The 21,664-nt window shown below is 37.9% G+C and overlaps 1 protein-coding gene across 3 annotated transcripts in view; it reads right to left on the bottom strand.

The window, feature by feature from the left end:
- STIM2 (stromal interaction molecule 2) overlaps positions 1 to 21,664 on the bottom strand; it is a 143,364-nt gene that overhangs the window by 57,609 nt on the left and 64,091 nt on the right. For all 3 annotated transcript variants that reach the window (XM_074322148.1, XM_019743898.2, XM_019743897.2), the window contains exon 3: positions 6,049 to 6,163. In XM_074322148.1, coding sequence (XP_074178249.1) covers positions 6,049 to 6,163 — 115 coding nt within the window. The remainder of the gene's footprint in view (positions 1 to 6,048; positions 6,164 to 21,664) is intronic.

Here is a 21,664-nt window from a genome sequence, read left to right as displayed (position 1 = left end):
AAACAGTGACCTCAGGTGAGATAAGATCCCTGCTGAACAGGATGGAAAGATTACCTCATGGTTGTCATATGTTATAATAACTATTTAATCCAATGAGTTACCTTTTTAAAAACAGTATATTACCTAATCAGTTTTTTATACACTATGATCCCTAAATCTTATACATAACCAATAATTTTCTATCTACATTTTCCTTCATTAGGTATCTGGCTACTATTTAATTGCATTCACTAATTCTAACAACATATCCAGTTTATCAAAATCTATCTGAAATCTAATACTAGTTCTTAAAATAGCTCTCATCTGCATTGGACTGTTGCCCTTTGCGAACTGACCAAGCATTCTCTACAGAAACCCAAAAAAGTGCATTCGGGTCACACCGAAATTTTTCTCTGTGAAATCAGGATCAATTTCTGTGCAACACAATTTTACTTTTAGTATGCTGACAACACTTCATAAAGATCTTAGGCACATTTCACCCTCCAGAGAATTACATACTACGATGGTAAGTATTTATCCTAATAGGTCTGTTTATTTTATTAATAAGTATTATGAGATGAAATAGAAAACCTTACAAAACTTTAAATATAGCTGAAACATTCTAGTTTTTTCAGCTCTATTACAAAAATAAGTAAACATTTGCTGCGTACCAGGTGTTGCCAGGAATTACGCCAGGCACTTTTACTGCATTACTAATTTATATCACGTAAGAATTGCACTTGATAAACGAATTTTACAATGTGCCCAATGTTTTAATGTTCATAAACAGAAGGGCAGGGAGGTAAATTTGTCCAGCTCGCAAGCCCACACTTCTTATATAGCATGCCGCCTCCACTCGCACTTGTAGCAAATGTTCAGGCACCTAAAAAGGAGGAGCCATGAGGGGCTACCACTTAGGGTCTACCCGTGCATTCCCTTCCAGAACTCCTGGTCAGCCCTCACAGACTATGCCAACACCGCCTTCTGTGCACGGTCCTTCCAGTGAGCTATCTCGGTATCCCACACTTCCTTCTATTACTGTATATATCACTATGTATTGTAATTATTTGTTTGCTTTGTCTTTTCCTTCTCAGGTATTTACTCCTTATAGCTCAGAGAACATTTTAACTCACACCATGAATACCCAGGCGCTCATGACTGCTTAGCACATAATAGACACATCCTGTTCTGCTAACTTGTGCTTCTGTGACATGACTTATCTCATGTGCGACTTGTCTCATGTGTGACTGGTTAATAAGGGATCGTGTCAATATAATATAAAAGCCACATTGTTTCACATGTGACTTTTACTCACACATTATCACTTTACACTGTCAGGTAGCAGCAAATGGATACAAAGAATACAGAATGCCAAAACAGCAACCTATGAACTTCACGTCCCCTCACCACTCTTAGCTCAGTGTGGCCTCAGCCTCTGTCTTCCGAATGAATGTTTGTTGTCAGTTCTTGTCTTCAGGCACTTAGCCTTTGTCTTCGTAATTTAGCAACATCACCCCTACCTAACACCTCCTTCCATTAAGTTATCTTTACTTATTTTTTAAGGTAAAGTCCTACGTCTACTACAGTATTTACTGATAATGAATTTAACACATCCTTTCACCTGCGCTGGTATTTGTATTAGTACTGTTAGGTTCCGGTTACACAGTTGCGTAGGTTTTTAGTATTCTGCTTCAACTCCACTTTTTCCCATGAACTCTGTAATTAAGTTCATAATTTTGCAAAACATAAGTTTTTCAGGAATGCATATATTTCATTTTGACAGAAATGCCTGTACTCAAATAACGTTTGATGAGTTGAATATTTGATGAACGGAACTACTGAGTATCCAGTGCTCATCAGGCATGATACACTCATGCATTCAACAACTATTTTCTGAATATCAAATAAGGCACTGCTCTAGGCATGAGAGACACGACGACGATGCACAAAGTATAATTGTGTATGTTATATGCATGTGTGTGTGCACGTGTATATTTGTATTCATATTCAACTAAACAACCTTGAATTAAATAGTATTGCTAGAGGTACATTCTAATCTCTATATCAACAGTTTCTAAACCTTTACACAAGAATCATTTTCTGTTTCCCAAGAGAAGTCTTAAATAGAAACTAAATATACCAAATAAAGCAGAACCTTGCACATTCAGCATGCCTGGTCCCTGAGATATCTCCAGGCAACTGGGGCTTGTTAGGATATGATTTAAAAACCGGTGATCTAGCAACAAATGCCAAGCCTTTACATGCCCCGTTTAGTAAATAAAGACTCTGACGTGGGCTGAGAAAATGAATTGGGTCACTATAAAGCTTCTAGTGGAGGTTTATTTCACTTGCCTCCTCTCTCTTCCCTTTCATGCAGCTATTTGAGTAAGAGCCCCAAGACTTTTCTGCCCGTACCCTAATCCCCTAAAAAGGTTGTGTAAGATATGTTTGGACAAAAAGCAGCAGAGAGGAAATGAGACAGAAAAAACAGTCGGCAGTCAGGGACAGGGCCGCGGTGGAGGAGATTAAGGAGGAGACCATAACAAGGCCAGCGGAAATCACTTAAATAGCTCACAAAGCCATTCAGGCTGCAGAGCCCGCCAAAACTATCAGCTCAGGTGCAGGGGGAAGGGCCCATCAGCTTGTAGTCAACAATTTCAAACTGCAGAGAACTTGCGCAGTCTGAAGAGCTAAGGTAATAGTCCCATGTCATTCACAGGTGTCAATCAAGTGGTCCCACACCTGGACAGAAACAGCCCATCCCAGATAAACCCCCCCAGGCCCTTGCGAGCCACACCTTTTTGAGCCTTGCCTTTGCTTGGGGGCTGCTCCAAACCCTTTGGGATGTGCTTTCTCTTCTAATCATGGCCTTGAGCCACTGCTTTCTGCTCTGGCCCACTTTTTTGGAGTGTACTTTTCCTTCTAATAAACTGCTTTTTCACTAATGTACCTCGGTATCTCATTCGATTCTTAGCTCGAGATACCAAGAACCTGGACACGGCACCCAGGAGGGCCCCCTCGCCCATACACATCATTTAGGACAACTCTGTGGAGACTTAGGGGGAAATCTCGTCACCATAAATGTAAAATATTAGAGGGTGGAAATTAAGGTGAAAACATAGGGAAAAAGAGTTTCAAGAGACTTTTTTCAACTTGAAAAGGGCTTAAGCTAAAAAAACAAAAATAACATTTTTGTGTGATCTCACCAAGCTCACTAGGGTGGGATGCCAAAATGGGGCTTAAGGACAGAGATCCCTTGGGTTTGGGATACATTAATAAACAAAATAGACAAGACCCCTGGCCTTCTGAGGTTTACATTTTTGGAGGCAGGGGTGAGAGAGAAAGGAGACAAACATATCAAGTAAGTCAATTATATAATACCTTAGAAGGTGATACATGATATGGGTAAAAGAAAGTGTGGAGCTGAGTAACAGGGATCTAGAGTGCCAAAAAACAAGGGGGGAGGGAGTATGGTTTGCAATTTTAAATAGAGCGGTTAGGGCGGGCCTCAGGAGAGAACAGCCCTGATGCAGACTTTAATGAAAGAGGTAAGGGAGTTAGCCGTGAGCACATCAGCATTCCTGCAGTTACAGAATAGCTAGGAGTCTGGCTAAGGTAGAGCACAGTAAGGGAGAAAGACGGACTGGACAGAAAAGAGAGAACGGGGGGTGGGAGCAGCCAGGTCATAAAGGCTTACAGGTCTTTGTAAAGATTTTGGCTTTTACTCTGAGCCATTATAGGGAACTGAGCAGCTCTGATTTATAAATAGGTTGGTTACTCAGCTAAACTAAGACTAGACTACAGCAGAGCACGAGTATACACAGGGAGACCATTAAGTGGCTACTGCAGTTACCCAGGCAAGACATAGAGGCTGAACGAGGTGGTAGAATAACGGGATGAGAAGTGGTCCAATCTTTTTTCCTTCATTCAAATATGGTTAAGTGGGCTCTGTTCAACTCATCATGTAACAGTGACCCTGTATCTTCTATTTTTGAAATTTAAACCTCTGCTGTAATTGTTGTGGCTGCTCACTCGTGGGCTGTGAAGGAATTCATAAGTCAGGTAGAAATACAGAAGGAAGATTTATTAAAGTAAGAGAAGGGTGGGCTGGGCAGAATCTGCTGGAAACTACTGCGTGGAGTCTTTGGTGTCAAGTTTTATATTTTCTAACCAGGATGTTACTGCTTTGGCCTGTAGTGGAGTTTTCTATTGAGTTTGGTTTTGTCCCTTGAAGTGGGGGAAGTGGTTAAACTGGTTATCACAACCTTTGCATACGTTATGTAGATTTAAGTTGGAGCTAGGAGTGGATCTCACATAGATGCAAAACCTTTCCCAAGTTCCAGGGCCAGCAGGCCGAGTAAACAGAAACATTGAAACTGGTATATATAATAAATGTATAGAAAGCAGAATCATTAACATTTGGTGGAAAGGAAGCCAAGAAAGAAAAGAAAACTTTCAAAAAGTCGCAAGTTAAATTACACTTGTTAAATTATACCAGAGATCCAAATCTCAAAATAGAAAATGTAGTGCCACCATTACAATCCCCCTGTCTTAACAGTAATTCAGTTTGACAGTGGTTTGGCTTGGGACTTTTTGAAAGTTTTTTTTCTTTTCTTTCTTTGCTTTTCTCTCCTCCCCCCAAACCTTGAAGACTCTGTTTACTGTGCATTTACTATGCAAACCAGTTTCAATGGCTCTGTTTACTTCGTACCAGTGGCTCAGTAATTTGGGAGTGGTTTTTTGCATCTCTATGGAGTTCACTCCTGACCCTGGGGCAGAACAGCCTCTAGAAAACACTTTTTCTGGAAGTTGCCAAGCCAACTTCTCCTTCCTTTGTTCTGCCTTTCTTTGCTTGTCTATAAAGCCTTTTGTCAATATTAAGAGAGGAAGGCAGTCTTCCTGACAGGTAGTCCACTGTCTTCCCTTAATGCTGGCATTTTGGAATAAAAACTACTTCTCTTTCCACCATGTCACCTCTCAAGTTTTGGGTTTTCTGGGTTTTGGGGTCCAAAAGGTTTTTTGGACTTTTTGCATGATAACAATCACATACACAAAATCTAAAATAGACTATTAGCAATAGGCTCTATAATGGATCTCCAATACCTTTCGTAATATGTACATATTAAGATATTTTGTTTAGATAGATTATGTCTTACTGAGTTTCCCACTATTCTAGCACTTTCCCACATGAAATTTATATTCATTTATTCCTATCCCTAACCAAGTTCATATTACTTAAAAACGGTACCGGGAGGGAAAATGGAGAGACAGATTTCTAAAGTGTATGTATCTTTCATTTAAGTCAGTATTTTTTACCTTCTTTTTCTTCAACACATGCCTCGTTTAAAAAGTGAAAACAAAAATGTAAGGAAGATGCAAACATTTTACATAATAAAAACACAGCATTGGTGGGATGGTTTTTGTGTATTTTCCCATTTCTAAACATTATCATTGACAGTCTAGTAAACTATATATTCTTTATATTCCCACTTTGTAATCAATTTTCTTTTGATTTCATTTCATTATTCAAACTTGCCGAGAAAACTATACAACATAATTATCTGCTGTAAAAACAGAAATACTAGAAAAAAGACATTTTGGTTGACTCTTACTCAAAAATAATAATAATAAGCTTAATGGGCTGCTTAAAACTTTTTAGTAGCTTTCCCGTATTAGTGATCAAGTTGAGGTTTTAAGTCATGCACTTTTCCAGCCCTAAACAATTATTGTTCATAAAACAGTTTGAGGACTTAAGAGGTAAAAAAGGAATAAAATGTAAATTATACAACTTTATCATACAACTATGAGAAGACTTCATAAAGGGTTTATTTAAGGAAAAAGCTTAAAAGTTCTATGCCTTATAAAGACTTTAGGAACTGGTCTCTATAACTAAAGAGAAAACTTTGGAATCCATATGTTTATTTGATAAATGATTACTTACTAAAATAGAAATATCCTCACTGAAATGTTACTTTGATTTTCTGTAAGATCATATGCAATTAATGAGTTAACAATGGGAAGCACGGCAGAGGGCAGGGAAGGGATCCAGATCACAAATGGTCTTCTTACCTTCTGATGTTTTCCATCGTTTCCATAAATCTTCAACAGTTATGTGCTTATCTTCTCTGTGCAGATGGCTGTGTTTATTAGTAGCATCTTTGTATTTCATATCTTCTCTGATAAACTATAAAAGAGAAAACACTAAGTTAAGCATACAAGGTGTGATCAAAGCATACCGAGAATGCTGCTGCCAAGTGCCAACCAATGGACAGGCAGGGATTTTCAATGAGGTAAGTGGCACGTCAAACCTTATTAACACTGTGTGACAAGTTTCAGCTTGTTCGGTGCAGTTAGTAGGATGTGAGCTACGGTTGAGAGAAGGTGTGTTTTAAAGTGTGCTGTAAATCACCCTCCATCATGACAACGCTCCGTGTCACACATCGCTTCTGGTATGGCAATTTCTGTCAAATAAAAACATTTTGGTGTGTCCTCGTCCACCTTATTCACTGGATTGGGCACCGTGTAACGTCTGGCTCTTCCCCCAAGTCAAAATGATTCAGGACATGGAGGAAGCCATGACAGCATAACTAAAGACACTCACGAAAGAGGACTTCCAGAACTGCTTGAGAAAGTGGCAAGAATGATGGGATAAGTGTGTTTGAAGCGAAGGGGAGTATTTTAAGAGGGATTAATGACAATGCGTCTTTTACTGTAACAATTTTTTTAATTTAAACATTCGCCATATTTTTTATCACACCTTGTACTGAAATTCATTATTTTAGTCTCTATAAACTGAGAAAAGAAAAAAACTGAAATCCAGTGGGTGGTAATTTTCAGATAACAACTGGTTCATTTTTGGTATTTTATACTCCCATTATTTTTACATGTTTATATAATTTACTTAACGAAATGCCTTCTACTATTAATCATGAGAGCAGGAGCAGTAAAAGTACTTATTTAATGCTCATTATTTGCCAGGTACTACTCTAAATTATTTAATAAATGTCTATATACCTATAATAAAACACACGAGAAAGAGAGAGTTATTTAACTCTTAGAAGTTCAATATTATGCATCCCATTCTATAAATGAGAAAACCAAGGCTCAAAGGCGTTGCCCAAGGTTGAAAAACAATGAACAGCAGAAGTGAGATTCCAAACCAAGCAGTTTGGTTATGCTCAACAGCATAATATACTGCCTCAGTATTACACATTTCCACCCACACTTAGTAACAAGGGTGTTTCAAAACACACTAACTACTAATCTCAATTACTGCGTCATATTTAGACAGGATAGTATGTTGCTAGGTAGACAGTGGGGTCCCTGGTGGAAGAAATGAAAAAGCAGCCATATTCTGAAACTCTAGGTCCTGGAGTGTCTCCTTCACTGCAGGACAGAGACATGAGAATACGCCTTGAGGCTAATAAATAATCCCAAATCCCTTCTGGCCAGAAAAAGGAACAGATCTGATAGATAAGAATGGGTTGGTTCGTTAATCCCTTCAGGATGAGCAAACAGGACAAACCTGATAGATGAATTCCATTAGAAGGCTCCAGCCCCCTTCCCCAAGCAGGCAGGGGAAGGTATAAAAATAAAAGCCTTTGCCTTAGCTAGTGGGCTTCCCGGTTTCGGGGACCTCGTCCTGCTCGGGAGCTGCAACCTCTTCTCCTGCCTCTAATAAACTATCTCCCTTTACAACTCTTTGCCTCTCCCTGGTCCGTGTGTCCATTCTTTGGCTTCACAAGACTCGATCCCGGCCCACACCCAGAAACTGTCGACAGATCCAACATCATTTACATCAGTATTTCTCTGTCCTCGTACCTTTTAAGCTATTACTTATAGTTGAGAGGAATTCAAAGAGTGTTTAGAACTAAAGTGAAGTAGATCCTAGATCCTCAATCTTATTTTAAAATAGCATAGAGAGAAAGAACTAAAATGTTCTTTGGTAAAAACCAGCCTGAAGTATGTATTACTTCATTATATAAACATTTTTAATTGTTCCCCACTGGCTACCAAATAAAAAGCAAATCCTTTTTACGGCCTACATACCACCTCCCAGGCCTGTCCTTGACAATCTGTTAGGCCGTATCTCTTGACACTTTCCCCACATAAACTCATTAATCTAATTATATGAAACTAATCATTTTTAAAATTATTAATGCTTTTTCTACCTCAATATGTATGATTTTTCTTGTTTTGGTATTGTTTTACTTGGTATTTTTATTGATTTCCTTCTGATTCAAAAATATAAGATCATATGAAAGATTACTTCAGAAATCCACAACGCAGAAAGTAAAAATCCCCTATTGTCCCAAACCGCAGAAGCATATTTTTCTGACTTTTATATACTGACAATGAACATTACCTTCATATAAAAGACCAAATTTTGCTATTGACTAGAGTTGTTCTCTACCGAAACTAAAAAAGAAAATTGTAACAGTTGTATACTATTGAGCTAATTATTTCACTTTCCTGAGTTTCAATACCCTTGAGTGCAAAATGAAGAAGGTTTTAGGATGGAGAGTAGTAGCTATTTAGAAACCTCACAGCAATTAGACAATGTTTTCAAAGCATCTGACCCAAGCATATGATAAACGTACTTACCATGTATGAGTTGAAAATGAACACTGGTCCTTCACCATATATAATTTGAAAAGCACTAATCTAGAAGTTCTTTTCTAGCACTTATATATTCTGTTGTTCAAAATAGCATCTCATGTTTTTTTTCGTTCCATAATGCCCCCTTTTAAAGTTATTTTTAAAGGGCCCTGCCTCATTGACCCAACTTCTGTCTATTTCTATTTCCCTTTTTTCTGCCTACCCTTCCCGGTCTTCCGGACTGATACCTTCGGAATCCAGTACATATGCCTGGGAAAGTCACTGCCACTGAGATACTCTGCAACTGCCCTTATCTTTGAAAAGGTCCAAGAGTTAGAGATAAATTCTAAATTGAAAAACCACGATGATGGACACAGCAGGGAAGAAGCCTGTCTTGGAAATGGTCAAGTCAATTAGAACAATTGGCAACTGTTTCATTTATGTAATACATTAAAAAACAAACAAACAAACAAAAAAAAGTCCTAGGAAATTCTTTTCACTACATGAACACAAAGAACCCAGGAGCAGAGTTCTGTAGCTTCGGGATCAATATATTTCAGAAAATAAAGCTAATTTCCATATACAGACTAGAGGCGGCATTCTAGCTACTGAGCTATTTTACAAAGCCTAGAATGAGTGTATAGCTAGCTAGCTGCCAAAATATATGCTTAATGAAATAAAAGAATATATCCAAAAAAGCAAGTTGAAAAAAGCTTCTGAAGATATCTATAGCTCACTTTGTGTAAAAGAACTATCTGACTCCTAAGAAAGTTGACTGAAAACTGAAAAAGTACACTGAATTATATTTTCTCTGGAATTATCATTTAAAAATATTTACTTTTGTTTTAAAACATGAGCCCAAGATAACACAATTCACAACAAACCACATAAAAGTATATTCTATATCTCATACATCTTCAACATTTTGATCATAAAACGACTAGAAAACACTACGATTAAAGTTATGTTGAAACTAAAGTAGAAAATGTTTAACTGAACTTTAGTTATGCACTAAATATCATCAGCTTTCATTAAACCTCCTTCCTGATATCTGACAGAAGAGCAGATCATTCTGACCAGACTTTTCTAAAACTTCATAGAAAACCACAAATTTTAGAAATGAAGCAGGCTAGAGAAATTTTAAAAACCTGAAAATGCATAAGCAAATGACAAATACTTCTTATTCATTGAAATAGTGAATTAAGAAATTGGAAAACAGAATCTGAAATTCTTCAAAAAGAATCTTCAAATAACGTACAGCAAATAATGTAGAGATCCTTGGTAGCATATCCAATTATGCAAACCAACTATAGGAAAGCTTGACTTGATGATACAAACAAAAGAGTACTCAACAAATGACTACTGAATATTCTTTTCACCCAGATGATTCGTTAAAATAAATTCTTCTAGTTCCATTAAAGAAATTACTTACCCAGTTTTAGGAAGGTAGCTTTTAAATGATAAACCGATTTCAGTTTCTTCTACCTATCATGTATATATATTATTTTGTACTTTGCATTTGTGCTATTATTTTTGTTGTATTTATTTTTGTTGTTTATGTTTTATTTGTATGTTATGTTTGTTGTATTTGTATTTTGCATTTGTGCTGTTATTTTTATGACACTGCTTTAATATTATCTAATCATATTAGTACAGTAAGTCCTCATTTAACATCGTTGATAGACTGCAGTGAGACGACATGTAATGAAACCAATTTTACCACAGGCTAATTAATATAAACGAGAGTTAAATTCCTACGGCATCTCATCAACGTTATACTGAAATGACGCTGAATGACACGATGTATTCCAGGACCTATCACCAACAGACCTTTTCAGAGCTCTGTTCAGCCTATACCTCTTCTCCCGAGAACCACCTACCAAAATGGGTGTAAATCCCTGAATGTGCGCAGTCACCCCCTCCGGCAACCTATCACCCACTGCCACAGCTATATGATCAAAGCACAGACACCTGACCGGGAAGAAAACAATCCAGAGCCTGACCAGGTTGACTGGATTCTATCTCACAGGAAACTGTAATTCAGGTGATGAAAAAGGTCACTCGGCCATGGCTCTGGATTTTTAAGGTTATAAAGACACTGGTATTGAAGGTACCATTTTATGGGCAGTCAAGATGGGCCAGGTGATAAGGAGAACATTGGAAGCCAATATGATCAGAGAAAATAATGAAAGAGAACAAACAGAGGTGAGAACAGGGAGAGAAAAAAATGACACCAGGAACTGCCACAGTTCTTGATGATTTTCCACTTTCAGTTCCTCAGGAGGCCTGGGCTACACAATTCTTGTCCTGGTTTCCATGAGACAACAGTGATAAATCTGTTTCCTCTTTTATTTTTCAATACATAATTTTAAGACCTCAGTACCCAGGACAGGTGATTTACCATCGCACTTAGGCCCTTGGACTCTGCAGTCTGACAGACTATATTCAACATCAGACCACTACTTAGGGTCTCCTTAGCCTCATATTTCTCCTCTGTACAGTGAGAAAAATAAGACTGTCTACCACATATGGTTATGAAGATTAAATCAAAATGCATAGTGCATAAAAATGTTAGACAATAAAATTATATTAAATCAAAATATTTTGAGTGGTTTTTAAGTATCAATGTTGCTATTGCTGTTGAAGTTTAAAGCCTGAATAAGTGAGTTTCACCCTGACTATCCAGGCTTAATACACGTTTGGGGGAATACCAGACGTATTTTGTAAAGCTAATACTACCCAATATTCTTGAAGTACCATTTCAAATACTCTGAAACAACATATATAACAGAGATGGAGAGAAAAACCAGTTTTTTCCCTCACAATGAAAGCAGAGACATTTCCAAAGGACACATGTCATCAAAACAAAACAGGTCTGATATGTGAGTCAGTTAAAGCAGATGGGCTCCTTAAAAAAACTGCAGGATCTTCCTGTGTTGAAAGTAGTAAATTGCTAAGCATAATGTCTCAGAGGAAACAATGCATAACAAGTACTATTGCTATTCTCACTTTGAAAGAGGAAAAAGCAAAGGCTAAGGGAGAGTTAGTAATTTATTGTACTTCATATAACTAGGAGGCCTAAAACAGGAAGTAAACTCTAAAGAATTCCAAAGCTTAAGTTCTTCACCACCATCCTACCAGGGATGTTCTATAAAAATGATTCCCAAACTCTTAGAAGTGACAGCATGCTAAAAAAGTATGAATTGCCCACGTTGCTCTCTTCAACCCCAAACTGTTGTATCAAACAAGTTGCACAGTGGTTTAAAGCACAGACTCAGTCTCTAGACTGCATGCAACTATTAATATATCCCAAATCTATTATTTATTGTATGACCTAAGTAAGTTACTTTACTCTCCGTGCTTCAGTTTTCTATTCAGTAAAAATGGTAATAAGTCATACATCAAAGGGTTGTGAGGATTAAGTGATTTTTTTCACACGAAGTGTAAAAAACAGTGCTTGGCATAGCATAAACACTCAACGATGTCAGCCATTACATGTAAATCATTTATTTTTTTAAATTATGAGTTAAATTTTTTCCTTGACTTATACACTCTGTATCATATTTTGAACAACTGAGATATTTTGAGGTACTCTCTTAACTTCTAACCTAATACATTTCCAGAGTCTTACTGAGATTAAAATTCTGTCATGTGTTTAACCATTTGTATTTCTTTTATGAAATGTCTATTATATACTTAATTTATATCTGGGAATGTGTGCTGTTTTCCTCTCTGAGAAAACAAGAGAGATAGACATAAAGGGAGAACAATATCCCTTCAATCTGCTCACATTTGATGTTACCATGGGAGGATATACAATGCTTGGCGCTATTACAGCCATTTCCAAACAGGAGTAGAAAGCCAACGAGATGAAAGAAAAGCTAACACATCATTAAGCTTCTGAATTAACCTTGAAACCATTTACTCCCAGATTTATGGTAATGTGATTTCAAATATTAACCCCCCCTGTTGTTTAAGCTACGTTAATTCAGGTATTCTATTAACTTGCAGCCAAAAAAAATCATCCTAAAATACACAGTAGTCCCTCCTTACCCGCAAGAGATACATTCCAAGACCCCTAGTGGATGCCTGAAACTGTGGATAGTACCAAACTCCCCAGTATATACTACGTTTTTTTTCCTATACATACATATCTACGACAAAGTTTAATTTATAAATTAGGCACAGTAAGAGATTAACAAATAATAAAACAGAATTATTATAACAATATGCTGTAATAAAAGTTATGTGAATGTGATCTCCCTTCTGCCCCCTCCCCTTCTCCCTCTGTAAACTGATCTGATAACCAAGATGGCTGTAAGTGACTAATGGTTAGGCAGCCTACACAGAATGCGTATGTTGGACAAAAGGATGGTTCATGTCTGGGCAGGACGGAGGGGGACGGTGAGAGATTTCATCACACTACTCAGAACGACACACAACTTAAAACTTATGAATTATTTGTGAAATTTTCCATTTAATATTTTCATACCATGGTTGCCCGTAGGTAACTAAAACCATGGAAAGCGAAACTGCAGATAAGGGGGGACGACTGTACAGTCCTCCAATAACAAAACTCCTAGAGCTTCCTGGTACCCTCATATCACACCCAGTATCCAGAGTCTAGATTCATTTAATGGCAACTAATAAGCAAAGCTGGCTTTTGACACAGAAAAAGAAAGCAAGAGGCAAATACGGAATTATAAATATAAGGAACCACAAAATCAAATCGGTAAATTGACTTTATGAACCAGATTATCCACCTGCACATAATTATGTCTGTATATCCTTTAACTAAAGACTAAGAGCTATGAAGCCACCCAAAATTTCTTACAGCTTTGTGGGAACTCAAAGAAAGCCATACGTCCACATGTGAGAGAAAGGAAAAAGAACGCGCATACATGCAAATACACAGAAGTAAACACACGCATGTCAGCCAATTAGATCAGCAAATAGTGAGAGACCTTCCTATGAAGAGAAGAAAAACAAAAAATTGAGCAATTCCTTCCATCTGACATTCTTTCTCCCTCACCAATCTTAAAGAACCAGTGTGTGATTAGAGTACACTAAGGAAACTGACAGGTTCTTATCAGAGCTCTAATAACTTCTAATAAGTATTCAATTGTATTTTCTCGTAATTTCTGTATGGTTTCACTTTTATTATTAAATTTTTAAATCAATATGGTTTATTTTTAAGGAAAGTGAAAGGTAAGGATCTAATTATATTTTTCTCTAAATCTCAGTTATCCAAGCATTATTTATTGAAATAACCTTAATATCCCTAATGATCTGCAATGCTGCCTTTATATAATTTAAACATGGTCAAATATCAGTATTTTCACATGGTTTACCTAATCATACACATACACAGTTCTATTCCTGGGATACTCATTCTATTAATTACACTTACTTGTTTCACCTTAATACTAACAAAAGAAAAATGATGATTTTTGCATGTACAACTTATAATAATGACATCATTTACAATGATTTTATATATAGCTCCTGGCACAAATCTCACTGACATCACTGTAACTTTGTAAATCTGCCATGAATCCCAGTACTAATAGTACTAAAATAGCATATGATTTTTTTTAGAAGATTTAGGTTCACAGCAAAATTTAGCAGAAAAGTAGAGAGTTCCCAAATACCCTCTGCCCCCACAGGACATGCTTTTTTTCATTTAAACATTCTTCATGCACTGCTAGATTTAAAGATATATGTTGCGCCAAATCCACAAATAAGTATATATATGCACACATATGCACAGAGCTACCAGAGTGTGGGGAAATATTTTTGGGTGATCAATGGGAAAAAAAGATATTCAGTGATTATTAAGTTAAAAGGAATATTTTGGGGCCGGCCCGGTGGCTCAGGTGGTTGGAGCACTGTGCTCCTAACGCCGAGGTAGCCAGTTTGATTCCCACATGGGCCAGTGAGCTGCGCCCTCTACAGCTAAGATTATGAATAATAGCTCTCCCTGGAGCTGGGCTGCCATGAGCAGCCAGAGGTTGGCGTGTGTTGCCGTGGGCTGCTATGTGCCACCATGGACTGCCGTGGGTTACCATGTGCTGCCGACCAACGACCAGTGACCGACTGCCTCAGCCGGGGTGGGGGGGGGGGAGGTAGAGGGGGCAAGGCCCATAATACAAGCATGGGCCAGGGAGCTGTGTCCTACACAACTAGACTGAGAAACAATGGCTTGAACCGGAGTTGGGGGGGAGGCAGAAGAGTGGGGAAATAAATATTTTGTTACTTTCATTAAGAAACTATTTTCATTGGTTATTAGGACAGATTATTACACAGAAGTAAAAATAAACTTTTAGATATTAATTTGAGCTCTTCTGTATCTTGTCACTCTTAACTGGAGTATTTAGTAATGAATTATACTTTAACAAACATTTTAATTGGCATTTAGATGAAACACCATGAAAGCACAATGCAATCACTTATTCACATAAATATTATCTGTTATGAGCCAGACCCTGTTCTGAGGGGTGAGAACATAGCAGTATAAGGCAAACAAACATCCCAACCCTCAAAGAATATACCTCCTAGCACAAAGAACCCAGAAATTAATAAAGTAAGTAAAATTAAAAGTATATTGCTACTTTAAACAAGCAAGGTTATTTTTTAAGAAAGGAGAATAAAAACATGTAGGTATTTGCTTATATTTAAAAAAAAAAAATTAAAGGACAGGTAAACCAAGAAACTAGGAGGGGAAAGGTTACCTGTAACGAAGTGAACAAAATACTATATATGAAAGAGGGATAGAAGCTATATTCTTTGTATTCTGTTTTACAGATAGGACTGTGCAACCATATAGTTTTATAATTATAGAACAAAATTAATTTTTAAATGTAATCACTAAAAGTGATTACATTTCATTCACAATTTGAATGAAACCAATGAACCTAACTGTACATCTAGTAAGAAGTGTAATCATACAGTTAGGAACTATCTCCTAGTGGGATATACCCTATTGGCGGGGGCAGGGAGGGGGGTGAAGAACTGCAAGAGAAAAGGCTTAAACCGTTTTCAGTAACCACAGGTTGGCGTTAGTGTTGGCACTGCTATCCTGAGGCGCTGTGGGTGCTGTGGGAGCCACCTAATGATTGATCGTGCTGCACCGTTAAGCACTGTTCAGTGTGACTGTAGGAAGACACAGGGTAAGCCCAATGCAGTTAAATGAAAACCCTGTAGAATAAAATTTGGATCATAAATATCAGGCTGAATTTCTAGTGTATATCAACTTTCAAAAAGAAGTAACAAAGTGTTTCCTAGCTCCATCCACTGAAAAGACACAGAAACAATGACTGACCCAGAAGTGCCAGCACTGTGACTGTGGTCTGTCAGATACTGTTTTCCAGTAAAAGAAATCAAGGCTTCTTAGGGAAATGGTTAAAGAAAGTGGAACTCTGGGAGCAGAAATATACACGCTGAGCCTAGAACATATTATCACAGTAGAAAGCAAGAAACCTACCAAAGACTACTAAGGTTGGGCCAAAAAGATCCAGGTGCGAGCTAAAATAAGCTTCCAGTAGCCAAATACAGGACAATTTAAACAAAATAAATCATAATAATGGCCTGAAATTCATTTAAATACACGTGTTCATGACACTACACACAGACATACACACGCACACACACTCCTGTCTCCTTTGGAAGATCCCTGGAAAAAACCTAATTAATTTGAAAACCTATAAATAAGGGGAAAGAACCAAGCATTTATCCTGTCTTTCCTATAGAAATAGGAAACCAAATAATTGATATATTAAAATTTCTCTTTAAAGAAGCATTCCGACTACTAAAAAACAGAATTAAAATATTGGCATTTGCAACCTCTAATAGATTAATGGATCTCGGCAATAATCAACAACGGTGGCTAAGATCCCAAAACATCAAAGATGATGTCAAAATTTTTGGCCCACTTACGGAGTGTTATGAAGCAGCTGTTTAAAGAGCAATTCCATTGTTAGAAATGAAGATAACAGAGAAAAAGAGATTTGGATCAAGCAGAAAATCAGGTCTCAATTTTTAATATTGTAAACCTAAGATTACTGTCAGAAATCCAAACGGAGATGTTCACGCAGTTGAATATAGAATCCAGAGCTTAGGAATCCCATAAATAGAGGGTATTTAAAAGTCTTGAAATTCAGTGAAATCAGCAAGAGGGTAAGTAGGCAAGTGGGTGTAAGGACTAAGTTTGGGTGCCCTCCAACGTTAGGCGGTCAGGGAGAGGAAGAGGAAATCACCAAGGAAACTGAAAGGAAGCAACCAATGTAGCAGAAGGAAGAGAAGGAAAGTGAGGTTTCCTGGAATCCAAGTGAAAACAAAAAAGTGTTAAGATGGAAAGCATGTTCAGCTGTATCGTGATGCTGGTAAGTGATATGAAGACTGATAACTGACCACTGCATAGCAACATGACATCTCTGGGGAGCATAATAAGCACAGCTTTGGCGGCAGAATGGAGGCAATAGCTTAAGTGAATTCAAGAAAGAATGAGATGAAAGAAATAGTACACGAACTCCTTTTAAGACTCTTGTTGTAAGGGAGGGATAAAGGAACTGGGCAATAACCAAAGGGAGAAGCAGCACTTCAGAGAAGTTTTTCTTTTGTTGTTTTTATAAGGTGGGAAAATAAAGGCAGGTTTGAGTCAGATGGGAGAGATCCAGCAGAAAATCGAAAATACAGCTGTTGGAGAAGAGAAGTGCTAAATCACTGTCCTAGAGTGGTAAGAGGAGATGAGATCCAGTGCACACGTGGGGGAATTCACTTTTATTTCACAAGGAGCACAAACAGCGAATCCATGATAACAGCAGAGAAGACCAAGTTTACGGACACAAATGCAGGCGGATGAGACTCCAGTGGTATCACCTCTGACAATGAGCAAGGCAAAGCCTTAGGCCTTTTCCTAGACCTACTGAATCATGAAGTCTGAAGGCAGGCCCAGTCACCTGTGTGCTGACAAGGCGACCAGGTGACTCTGATGCACACTGTCATTGAAACCCATGGGATTATGAAGAGCCAACAGAAGTTTTTGAGTAGGGGGAGAGAATAACAAAATACCATGTTCTAAAACGTGCTAATTAAGTAATAATGGTCCAAATGAATTTTAAAGGAAGAAAAGACTAGCAATGGGAAGACCAGTTAGCAATGAAATCATAAGAATAAAGCTCAGGAACTCAGAGAGGGAAACAAGGCAGACTAAAATGAGTCTGCAGCATTAAACCTGAGTTGCAAGTAAAATCGTGATACCATCAATAAAAACAGCAACGTACTTAAGAGACAGGAAACATGTTTTTAAGGAAAACAGTGAGTGATTGGCTCAGCATGAGACTTTATAGACAGGAAAACAAGGACAGACAGCAATGCATTTTTTTTTTTTTTTTCCAATTTAGGACAGAGTTGGAGGTCCTAGCAGACAAAACGTGAGAATGGAATTCAGGACAACAGTCAGAATTGAACATACACAGAAGTGATAATAAAGCCATGAGCCTGAATAATGCTTCCTAGCTGAAAGAAAAGAAAAGAGGGCCACAGATAAAAATCTTATGGAATAGACTTTTGGTTTCTAGTTCTGCATGTAAGGAGCTTGGAAGTCACCACTCCATTCTAACAGGTAAAATGTTGAACTGATCAAACAGTAAAAAACTCTTTTTGGATCCATTAGAGAGGGGAGGACACAGGGCAAACCCCTGCCCAGTGCTGGGGTAGGAAAAATCTGAACTGTAATTGACAAATTGCTGCCGGTTTAGTGCTGAAAAGTCTGAGAATTAAAAACTCCAGGGATACCCTATCATAAGGAGGGTACAGGAGTTCAGAATGAGTCACCCTAAGATGTGCCATTGAGATCTGTGAATTATTTTGAGCTAAAAGCAATGGAGACCCTGTGGACTCAAGAGAAATTTCTTTGCCCCCCTCTTAATGACCTAGAAGAATTTGAATTCGAGATCTTGCCCATAAGAGATTATCAGAGATAAACTTTGTTGACCTATCTATATTGCAAGACAAACACTATTACTGAACACCTATCTGCTCTTCTTAATGTCCTGCAACGACCCTCTGAAGCCCCAAGGTGCCTTACATCTTCTAAAGTTCAGAATGTCACATGTACCTCATTGTCTCTTTCCGTCTCTGGTCTTATATGTGTGGGGTCTCTGACTCTCTCATGCATGTGGGTTTCCATGCGTACATATATAATTAAATTTGATTATTTTCTCTTGATATTTAGTCTCATGCAGATTTAATTATTAGACCAGTCAAAAGAACCTAGGACAGTAGAGGAAAGTTTCTTCCTACCCTACAAGAGCCCCCACGATATTCTGAGATTTACCTCCAGGAGCTTGACCAGATTCCCACAGTAAATATTGGGGAATAAGTCACCTCCTGCTGAGCTAGTGGGTATACCAACAGAAAGCTCAAAAACCCAAAAGCAAAGAGAACAAAGACTGAAAAAAAGAGAGAACAGAATATCCAAAGGATGTGGGACAACAAAAAGTGTAACATACATGTAATGGGAATACCAAAAGGAGAAGAAGGAGCAAAAGGAACAGAAGAAATATCTGAAACAATAATGACTGAGGATTTTCAGGGCAGCATGATATTATAATGATGAATATATATCACTATACATTTGTCCAAACCCACAGAATGTACAATACCAAGAATGAACCCTAAAGTAAACTATGGACTTGGGGTGATTATGATGTGTCAATGTAGGTTCATTCTTGGTGAAAAATGCACCTCTGGTGAGTGATGGCTGTTAACGTGAGACTACACTTGTGTGGGGTACAGGGTATATGGAAATCTGTTCCTCCCTCTCAATTTTGTTGTAAACCTAAAACCGCTCTGAAAAATTTAAGTCTTAAAAAAATAAATCTTGTGAAATACATACATTTAAGGGTGCAAGAAAAGCGGTAACAATGAAGAAATCAGAGGACAAGTAGCCAGAAGCAGGAAGGAAGACCAAGCAAGCTCTTTTCAATCCCATCCCCACAACACCACGCTGCAGTCAGACTGAATTATTCCCTACTGCATAAATTAGTACCCTACATTCTTGCTTTAATGCTTTTTCCATACCTTGACCTACCTTCATCTTAGAATGTCCTACCTACACCTGTAAAAACTATACCCATTTCCAAAAGTCCATCTCAAGGACTCCTTCCCAAGTTTTTCTTCTTGTTCCCCAAACAGATGTGCCCTCTCTCTTCTGAAACACAAGAGCACTTTCAAAATTCATGTGGATTCCTACTACATAACTTGCCATGATATGTCTCATATTATACATGTATGACATTATATGCCCTACTAGATGATGCACTCACGGAGGTCGATGCTTGATTGTTCGTTCTGCCCCATATTTAGTTCAGTGTGTATATACATAAATAGTAACTTTAAAACATTAGGTGTGCTTTGTTTTTCACTGAATAGTCAACAGTGCCCTTAGTCAAGAGTGTTGGCTTACTACCCAAGCCCTTGAGGGGACCAGGGAAAATAAAATAAAAAGAAAATGAGAACCAAACAACAATCAACTATTTGATTTTTTAAATAGTTTTACAAGATTGAAGACAATGAGCTGCCACTGAGCTGCCAGAGGGGCAGCCGGTTGGCCCAGATGGTTAGAGCGCGAACTCTCAACAACAAGGTTGCCGGTTCAATTCCCTCATGGGATGGTGGGCTGCGCCTCTGCAACTAAATTGAAAATGGTAACTGGACTTGATTCAATCTCCACAACTAGATTGAAGGACAACGACTTGGAGCTGATGGGCCCTGGAGAAACACACTGCTCCCCAATATTCCCCAATAAAATTTATTTAAAAATAAAAATAATTTTTTAAAGTCCATTAAAATTTTTGTATCTCCTCAGCTAAGATCTCAAAGAAATTTTAGGTACTTACGGGATACAAAAAAATTTTTAAAGGTCAGTTGGCAAGGATGAGCAATTAAAATGAAAAGGCTCTAAATATCTTTTATAATTATTTTAAACATTTTCAGGACCAAGGTGAAAATACTCTTTCAGTTTTACAAAAGTGCTGTTTAGCAGTTGAGTGTAACAGCCCTATAGTTTCAGCCTCCAGACCTAATAACACTGTAAAAGGCCAGGGGGGTAGGAAAGAGCAAGTCATCAACACTTGGTTGTGCCAGGACTGGCTCATACGCAGTATCAAGTCAGGCCAGCCCCAGAAGGCCAGGAGAGAAAGCCTAAATAAGGTGAGGCAAGGTGGAGTCTCCATCCAAGCTTAAGATAACACTCAAGACATAAGTCAGAATGATTCAAACCAAATAAAAGTACACGCAGGTAGGAGGTCTTAGTGAAAGAGCTGCATCAATATCCAAAGGTTTCCAACTCAAACTGAGGTCACTAATAGAAACACAGTTCAAGAATGAGTACAGGGAGGTTCTTTCAGTGTTCTGGACTCAAAACTGATTACGAATCCTTAACACCTTGGAACTGTGTCTAAACCTTTCCTGGAGAGTACACGGAAGTTGGAATAGCTGAGCTCTAGTCCAGTTCTCCTCACACACACTATGGGTCCTAACATCTCCAACCTTCTGTTTCCTCATCTGTAAAACCAGGGATGCCACCTGTCCTGTCCTACCTATCTCAAAACAACATCGCTGAAGAGAAACGTGAGTCAGCATAAATGCTTTATAAAGCACTTTGTTGTAATGGACGCATGCTGAGGTTACCTAAGGCTAGAAACAATTCACCTTACATCTGTCTCCGATACAGAACACCTTACCTTAATACCACACACACAGCTTTCTCGAGCAAAATGGACTTCTGATAACCATGTGGTTAGTGACTGCAGCCCTAAGTCCTGGGAGAAATTCTGGCAGGCCGAACACTGGATAGGCCCACAGGAAAATTCTGACTATTATATAAGTCTTCAGATATGAAAATTTGGGAAAGCCAGCAAGCTTACTACTCAAAAGAAAAAAATTCTTTAAAAAATCAAAGAAAGGGTCAATGAGTATTATTTTAAGTTAATACAGAAAATATTGTTAAGCTCTGCTATTTACAGAGACTAAAGACAAAAAAAAGCACTTTAAGAAAAAGGAATGAAAAAAAAAAAATACCCGA

Source organism: Rhinolophus sinicus, linkage group LG02, assembly GCF_036562045.2.
Source record: "Rhinolophus sinicus isolate RSC01 linkage group LG02, ASM3656204v1, whole genome shotgun sequence".
Classification (NCBI taxonomy): domain Eukaryota; kingdom Metazoa; phylum Chordata; class Mammalia; order Chiroptera; family Rhinolophidae; genus Rhinolophus; species Rhinolophus sinicus.
This window is presented reverse-complemented; position numbering and strand designations above follow the sequence as displayed.